The sequence below is a fragment of the Echinococcus granulosus genome, assembly GCF_000524195.1.
Source record: "Echinococcus granulosus chromosome Unknown EG_S00003, whole genome shotgun sequence".
Classification (NCBI taxonomy): domain Eukaryota; kingdom Metazoa; phylum Platyhelminthes; class Cestoda; order Cyclophyllidea; family Taeniidae; genus Echinococcus; species Echinococcus granulosus.
In genome coordinates, this window is record NW_020170383.1 from 1,653,883 (window position 1) to 1,662,079 (window position 8,197).

The 8,197-nt window shown below is 43.0% G+C and overlaps 1 protein-coding gene across 1 annotated transcript in view; it reads right to left on the reverse strand. All coding sequences in view use genetic code 11, as the record gives it.

Annotated features, from left to right (window-relative positions):
- Positions 1-1,395: 1,395 nt before the first annotated feature.
- EGR_00862 (Histone-lysine N-methyltransferase MLL4) overlaps positions 1,396-8,197 on the reverse strand; it is a gene marked incomplete at both ends in the record, with an annotated part of 18,315 nt that continues 11,513 nt past the window's right edge. Inside the window, 8 exons of the mRNA XM_024490111.1 lie at positions 1,396-1,438; positions 2,322-2,389; positions 3,204-3,485; positions 4,235-4,690; positions 5,793-6,074; positions 6,419-6,801; positions 6,869-7,066; positions 7,672-8,036. Of these exons, the coding sequence (XP_024355514.1) occupies positions 1,396-1,438; positions 2,322-2,389; positions 3,204-3,485; positions 4,235-4,690; positions 5,793-6,074; positions 6,419-6,801; positions 6,869-7,066; positions 7,672-8,036 (2,077 nt within the window). The remainder of the gene's footprint in view (positions 1,439-2,321; positions 2,390-3,203; positions 3,486-4,234; positions 4,691-5,792; positions 6,075-6,418; positions 6,802-6,868; positions 7,067-7,671; positions 8,037-8,197) is intronic.

Genomic DNA, 8,197 nt, shown 5'->3' on the forward strand with positions numbered 1-8,197 from the left:
AGTCCGTACGCATTTCCATGAAAACCGTTAATTCTATGGATTGTGACTTTAACCTCTAGATCAGATCGAAAAGTACTTCACATTTCCCTGCTAGTAACCTAGATTACAGGATAATTTACCTTTTGAAAATAGGTCCTCTCTGCCGTGATCGTCCTTGTCGGCAAGAATGTCACTGATGTTAAACACAGACTGTCCAGGCTGGAGGTGGTGGCGGTGTTGGCAGTGGTCAGCCGATTGCATTGGGAGGTCATCAAGTGAAGACCACTGTTGCTCCACCCTCGTGCCACACGCACACACACATCCACCTCATCATCCGCGTGCGCGTGGGTGCGCGCCGCAGACAATTTGCGTGATACGGTCGGGTGAGCGCTCAAGCTGATTTTTGGGCCAATGGGGAGACACGTGACGGGGACGGAGACGGTGAAGTCGAGGTGTGAATGCGTCCCGCCTCTGCTCTTGCCCGCAGAGAGGGTAAATTGAGTTAAAATGATAGTATAAATCCCCCCTCCATTTTGGCTTAAGTCCAAGCAGGTAAGTCGAGTATCACGCAAATTGCGAATTTAGAGATAAGAATTTGGTTGTAAAACCTCGTACACAGACATTTGCCAATGTCATGATAATCATAAAGGAATAACGGAATTTATCAGCGAACAAATGAACATGGCAACTGATTTAAAGTTAGTCCCTATTCTATGTCCAACTGCCCGTTGTTCTGTAACACAGATGACCAAACTCTACTCTGTTGTCCCTGGGAAGTTTCCCTTTATAACTTGATTAAAAAGCACTTCAAAGGGTTCGCTGAAAGGCCCAAACCTCACCCTCTCCAATAACTTTTATTCACATTTCAGACTACATTTTACAGTCCATAGATAATCTTAAAAAACGAATTGTTCGTGCGTAGGAAAAAGTTTATGACGAGTTGAAATGCTCTTTTCCACTACAACAAGAAATATTGGAATCGGTAAATGCAAATCACAAGTGGGTTAATAGTTCAATTTGTAACAACGGGTCATTGGTACTATTTAGCGGTTGAAAAGCATTATGCAATGTTAATCAGTTTCTTCGGTTAAATTAGCGTAAGATATTCTTCACGAAAAACATTGGCGATGATAGAACGATTTAAACTGAGCCAACCACCGACTTACCACAGGGGCTTACTCTGACCTCGATGAAAACTCGAACTCGGAAAAAATTTATTTCTAGAAAAATCGTGATCCCTGCTCACTACGCTGCCAAGCAACGCAATCCTCTCGTCCAGATCGTTCTTGGGAGGACCGGCAACTGAACACCTGATTTACCGTCTCTTTGCCCACCAAATCTGTACAGACCCAATTTGATGATTGAGGATTTCCTGACTAGAATTGCCAAAATCCTTTTCAGTATCTGCAAGTCCCATCAATGTGAAGCACCTCGAGCACTTTTGAAATAATCGCGGATTCTGCAAATAGAACTTTATGGCTAATCTCAGACTAGTTACGGCATGAATGGTGAGTATCAAACCAACAGGAGAGCTCCACTACCGACTTCATCCAGGGGAATATCAAGATAAAATCCAACTTTCTGTTGGGACATTATGAATCTGACGAAACCGACACAACGCCCGCCACTGACTAACTCAAAACTGCCTCAGGTGGAGTCTGCCACAGCAATCCCCAAATCTCCGAGGTAACTGAAGAGCTACAACTTTTCTCTAGTCACTAGAAGTTCATTAGCGACCAAGAGGAGGCTTAAACCGGATTCCGCATTCACAAACGCTACTTACATCACTTTGTACCATTATTTGGTCCCATAAATCGGGCGACTGAGACAGCTACATAGCACCCCAAGTACGCAAATAAATAAAAAACCATGATTAAATACAGGCGACATAAAGTTTTATTTGTAATAATGAATATGTGCCATTTTGGTAGAGCTGATAACCGGTCAAAACACGAGATAGCACATAAAAAGATCAGAATGACATATGAAGTTGAAACAACCAAACAGGGTATTTCAGCTGTACACAGACACCTTAATGGATAAAATTTATATTATGAGGATAGGAGTGCATCTGAACATATGCATACATACATATTATAAAATAATGGTGCAAAATACACGGATAGCATAGATGCTGATTGGTAGGTTAGTAGGTTAATTAGTTTAGTTAAGGTATTTTCTACATCCGATTCGACCACAATTGCACAACAATTTTTCCGCTTCCTTCGGGAACCGGTAATCATAAGTGAGTTCCTCACCGGGAAGAATTCTAGAACGAGCAAAAATAAACGAATGTTGGGAATTCCTGAATTGTAAGGTGCAGCCAGCCAGAACTAACTCACCTTCGTTTGGCAATGATGCCAATGTGACTGGAGTCTCCCATAGTTATGGTCTTAGCGTCGCAATTTGGCTACAATCAAAAGATGTGAATGTTATGGCATTTTGTATTATTATGAATTTTTCTACTTAAAATTGTCAGTCAGATTTTGCGAAACCAAAAATGAGAAAGAGATTAAGGGGCCATATTCAGCGAGTAACGCAGACTATCTTGGTATATTTTAGGAAGATAGCACAGTGGTCAACTCGACTCAGTACGGAGAACAGTATGACAAATGGTTCTATGGGGGTCAATCGACAAAGCCGTCTACCCGAAGATGAGACCTGGGAAAGGACATTTTTCTCATTTGGTTGAAGCTACAAATACGAATTCCCCAGTATGGATCCCTTGCGCCTCAACTAACAACCGGCAATGCATGGAACCTTTCGAATATAATTATCGATCAAGGTGGCGATGGTAACAGGACGGCAGAAAACCACTAGTTTGTGATAGGGACTTGATTGCAAACAACTACTGTAATGCTTCGAATGTGTTTCGAGCATATATGGGGTGGAGCTCTGATTTCGTTAATCCTTTGATTCTATCGTTCAAAATGTTCAAGACATTTATATAAGTGACTTGTTGTTTACAATGTAGCGTAAGCGGCTTGTTATGAAAATTACGATTTTATTTGCTTCTGTCTTTTTAAGCATTGCTTTCACATGGAGAATTCTTCACCCCAGAGGACGAAAGTGATGGTAGGACGACAGCAAAAGCGCTAAACTAAATGACGTCAAAGACATGGCCGTATGCTTGGTCATTAAAGCCATGGGTGAGCGAAGGAAATTTAAGCATAACGAAATCGTGACACTACGGGAAAACAGGTGGAAGAGGCGAGAAGCCTAACCTGGCAGGAATGGTTGATGAATCGAGCGTAGTTGCCGGCGTAAGTGGCGTCGATGACCCAGTCGTTATCGATGCGGAAGAAGTAGCAATCAACGCCGCTGGCCTGATACTCAGCCTCGCGGCGTTCGCAAATGATGTTGCGGATCAGCTCGCCGGTGTATTCGCAGATCAGTTCCTCGGGGCGGAAAGAGCACAGCGCGAAGAGACCACGCTTATGAATCCGCGATGGGTACACTGCCACACGCCTCAAACGAGCTTCTCGGTTTGTCACCAGATTTCTCAGCTGGTACGTCAGCTAAATCAGTGGCCAGACAACATTCAGGAACACTGACCAAGTCATGACTGTGCATTGAAAAAGAATGTTGTAACCTTTCAAAATAAAGGCAAAGTACGAAACTTTGTGACAACGCATCAAGAGTGAGCTTGAGCACGGCCAGTATTAAATTTCTGAAATAAAAGTACGCAGATACAAAAAAGTACCGAAACAGTTCTTTTTGGAAAAAAATAGAAAAAACGGGCCAGTAGAAACAATGCAGAGATCCATTTAAAATTTTTATTATAGGTACAATTGGAGGCAATAGAAGTATATGAAATATAAAATGACTAGACAACTACTCGTAATCGCCCCTTACAGAAAATGGTCACTTTCAGCTAGTGATAAATTCTTTTCTAGAGGACAAGCCCTGGAACACATCTATTGTTAAAAAAAATGTTATCAAATTCCCATTAAGAATTGACCACATTAGTAACACACAAAAGGTTAACACTTCCGAAAAAACCTCAAGATTGCAACCGTTTCCAAATTTTACGCATGCGCAATGAGATCAAAACTCTGTCTTCACTAATATTACACTGGCAATCACTTTTTAGAGGATTGAGAACGGAAAGTTGCTTAAAAGCGGAACTTCAAAAATGCCATAACAAAGCAAAGCAATTCACTTCCTTCACTTCGGAATCAAACGATATTTTACCTCGAAATTTGGGCATGAGAGCATGAAAATAGGTGGGAAAAGCCGAGAGAAAGAGGCTTACGGAGAGTTGGTTGCGAGACCGACCAGCAGCAGCAACGGCGGCATCTTCCGCTTCCTCCACGATGTCCGCAGTGGCCTCGGCAACGGCCGCCTCAACAGTGCGTGCGTGGAAGCGTGGCGAGAGGTTGAGCGAGGTGGCGACTATAGAAGCTGCCTGGCGCGCGGCGTCAATGCAGGAGGAGGAAGTGATGGTAGTGCGCTCAAGCCCCTCCGCTGCCTCTGCAGGCCACTCAAGAGGCAGACAGGACTGTGGTGCGCGATTCGCCACACACAAGAGGAAGTCAAGCGGGTCACGTGTCTGATTCCGACCCATCGCGGTCCTCAACTTCGGGTAGGGCATCAAGCGGGCTGCACCCTCGTGAACTGGGACCGGTGGTGTGTACTGGTAGATATATGCAAACCATTGGAAGTGATTCGGGAGTTTCGAAACATCAAAAGCGCAGAGGTTTCGGAACATCTGCCAAAATTGGTACTTCACAAGTGAATGAGGTAATTTCATGTATATGATATCGCAAACAGGTTCCCAACCCTTCTATATGACCGAGTTTTTGCCGAGGCTTAAGAAAAGATGGAGCCTACCATCATGTAATCCACTCAATTAATCTGAAATTCTAATAAATAAAGACAGGAATCAAAAGACAAATAAAGGTGAATTATCCGAATACACTTCGAGTATATAGAATTTGTTACAAACTTAGATGATAGTGTTAAGTCAATGATACAAAGCGTCCATGAGTTCATCATTCAACTAATTTGGTGATGGTTATTTCTTCACATTGGTCTCAATTGGTGCGTAACCACCAGTTTTAATGTACAGTCATCAGGAAAATTTGTGTTATTAATAAGACTTTGAGCAATAAAAACTTTCACTATTTATTGCTTAATAAGAATACTAAACTTAGATAACAAAAGGATACCGTTAGCTCAATACTTTTTTAACCAGCAAGTGGGAAAGTGACCTTGAATCCAAAAAATTTGAAATCCGGATTAAATACTTTAGCTTTAATATAGGCGAATCAATAGAGCCCAATCTGTTGTTCACTTTGTTCATAAATCCACTAGTACAACTACGCCTACGAATAAGGTTAAAAGCAACTTGCCTTTTCTCGGATTTGATCGATTCGGTATCGGTGATATCGGAACCGATAGCGGAAGCAGGTGTGGGCACCGGGAAGCTGCTCCAGAAGGAAAACGACGTGCCGATGGCTTAACCCGAATTGTGCCCATCCGTTTATTCCTAGAGATACACACCAAAAGCTCGATATCTCTAGGTAAGTGATGAGAACGTCGAAATAATGCACATAGATTCACTTACGTTGAGAAATCGGATGGGGAATGGCATTTTCCCTTCGCAGTTTAAGCACGGCATTAACGACCTCACGCCAAGCAGACGTTGGAGTGGGTAGAGATGCATCTAGCAGACCGGTAGAGAACTGAAGCCGAAACGGCTTAACCTGGATTAGGCGCCAAAAAGGTACAATGACAAGAGCAGCACAAGTAGATTGTGAAGAATAGCAAGACACGTCTTTTCGTTTTGCTACCAATGATTGCGGTCTTACATAAAGGGTCGCCTCTTTTTGGTACAGGCGATCGTTGACTGCTTGTCTGGCTTTGAGCACGCTTTCGTTGAGTGCAAGACGATTTTCTCGCTCAACCATCCACCTCCTCTTTGCCTTCCCACTAAAGGCGTCATTATTACCACAACGTCGTGAAAAAGTGTCGTAATCACCCATATCGTTAATTCCATCCAATTGGCTAATCTGGGGTATCCGAATCACGTCCTGTTGGGGCGGAGGCGGATCTGTTGATTCATTTGATTGTAAAAGGCTCATTGAAGGTGGCTGTACGCAAACAAGAAGTTGAGCATTGATAAAGATATTAAAAAAAGCTAACTTTTAAGCAGTTCACAGTGTACTTACGACGATTGTCAACTTTCTAGGCGATCGGATGCTAAAACAAAGAAAAGCTATGTGTCAAAAATGCTTTAGGTACGAAGTTTAGTTTAAGAACACCCAATGGCATCTACGATACTAACTGGAAGGTAACCAAGTTAATACATTTCTGAGTTAGAAACGTATTTTCCACCTTTACCGCTGTAACGCAAATTAAGAACACCGATTCGTCCCCAACTAAGCATCACTTCTGTGACCTAAGACCAAGCAGATTTGGTTCATTAGTGACTCACGTCGGAAATGAACCGCACATAGCCTAAAAAGAAAACGGACAAAAACCACAAGAGTACGGCAAAACATATGAAGGTGTGGTACTTGTTAAAAATGCCATCTAGCTGTGAGGCAAGTTGTGCATCGCTTAGCTTGGATGCAGGGATTTGAGAAGTTTCACTGGGAGTCAAAGGTAGGACTCTTGTGACGATGGAAGTGGAGGATGGCGCCACAAGCCTAGTTACGCGGATGGACTGTTTGTTAGAGACGGCAGAAAGGGTAGCAGATGAGGCAGTAGCAGGGCGTTCTGGCTGGCGGACAATCACGGACGAGTGTGGAGTTTTGGAGCCCACAAGCATTGGCCCACCCGGCACACATCGCACAACAACTGGCCGCTTGCTCTCAACTAGACACGTACACAAATACACGAAATTAACTTAGCATGCGCACGGGTTTAATAATATAGTGCTTACCGGCGATTGGCGGAGTTATATTGGCTTGAGTAGACGTTCTCTTTTCAATAATTCGAAGAGACGAAGATGACTGCACTGGAGTGAGTTGGGTAACCACACCACCTTTGACTACCGACGAGATGGAATACACAGCAATGGGTTTTGGGGAATTAGCAGAACCAGTAGGTCGCGACTGGGTAGTTAAATTCGGAACGGAAACTGGAAAACATGAATGTGTTCTGAGTAGTAACGGCCTTAAAAATGGATTCACTACTAATTTGTCAACGTTTCTGTTAGTATGAAGTTAATGAAATAAAAAAAATTAACATTTCATGCGATTTTCAAGCATGTATTAAGTCACTTGAAACCTTTACAACTCACTGGTACCAGTATCTGTGCATCAAGTTTTGGGATGTTTTCGATTAGAATTTGTGTCATTCAAATTCAATTGTTCATTAGTAAGTCAATCCCCAATTTCCTATTCACAACAACTATTCTAAAAATATAGTACAATATACTGGAAATCAAAAAATCACACTTACCTTCAACAGAGATTTTGAATACCAAAATAATAGTGCAGTTTTTTCTTGGATTTTGAATATCTCTAATTATCAGTGATAATAGCTAAGATCTGGATTTCAACACCATCAATACTGGGGAACAGATTAATATATTGTCAGCAGTTGTATTCAGTGAAGTTCTAAAATGGCGTCACTTGATAGTGAACAACGGACAACGGTCAAACACTGACCAGTTAATACACAATCATTGAATTGGATGGGCAAATAAGTGTTAAACGGAAAATGCGAGTGCGGATGACTCACCGGCGCTGACGATGCACGGAGTGGAGGCCTTTTGAGGAGAAGAGACGATGTTGGCGAACTTCGGCGGAGAGGGGAAAGGCGCTTTTGTGGGGATGACGAGAGGTTGGCTATTCTGAACAATGCAACCACTGGTTGGGGTAAGGCTCCCATTGCTGCCACTGCTGTTAGCCGAGACAGGCGATGTCGTCTCCACCACTTTGACCGGAGCTACATGGAGAGGTGACAGCGACTGCGCCGAGGCCACTTCCGGAGGCAAGGAAATCGTCTGTGGAGCAGCGGTTGGCGTCTTTTGTGGTGTTGACGGTAAACTCTGCTGCAGGCCGACGGGCTGTTTCTGGGTCAGTCGATTCGACGGCATGCCTTGCCTGAATTGAACACGAAGAGTCGACTCATTAATCTAGACACCACACGCCTTCACTAGAAAAACTCGCTAGGTCTAGAAATGATCTACATGAATTCTCTGCATCCATCCACGTTCTTCTGACGCCAAAAAATACTTCAGAAGTTGTAAATTGATTTAATTAAG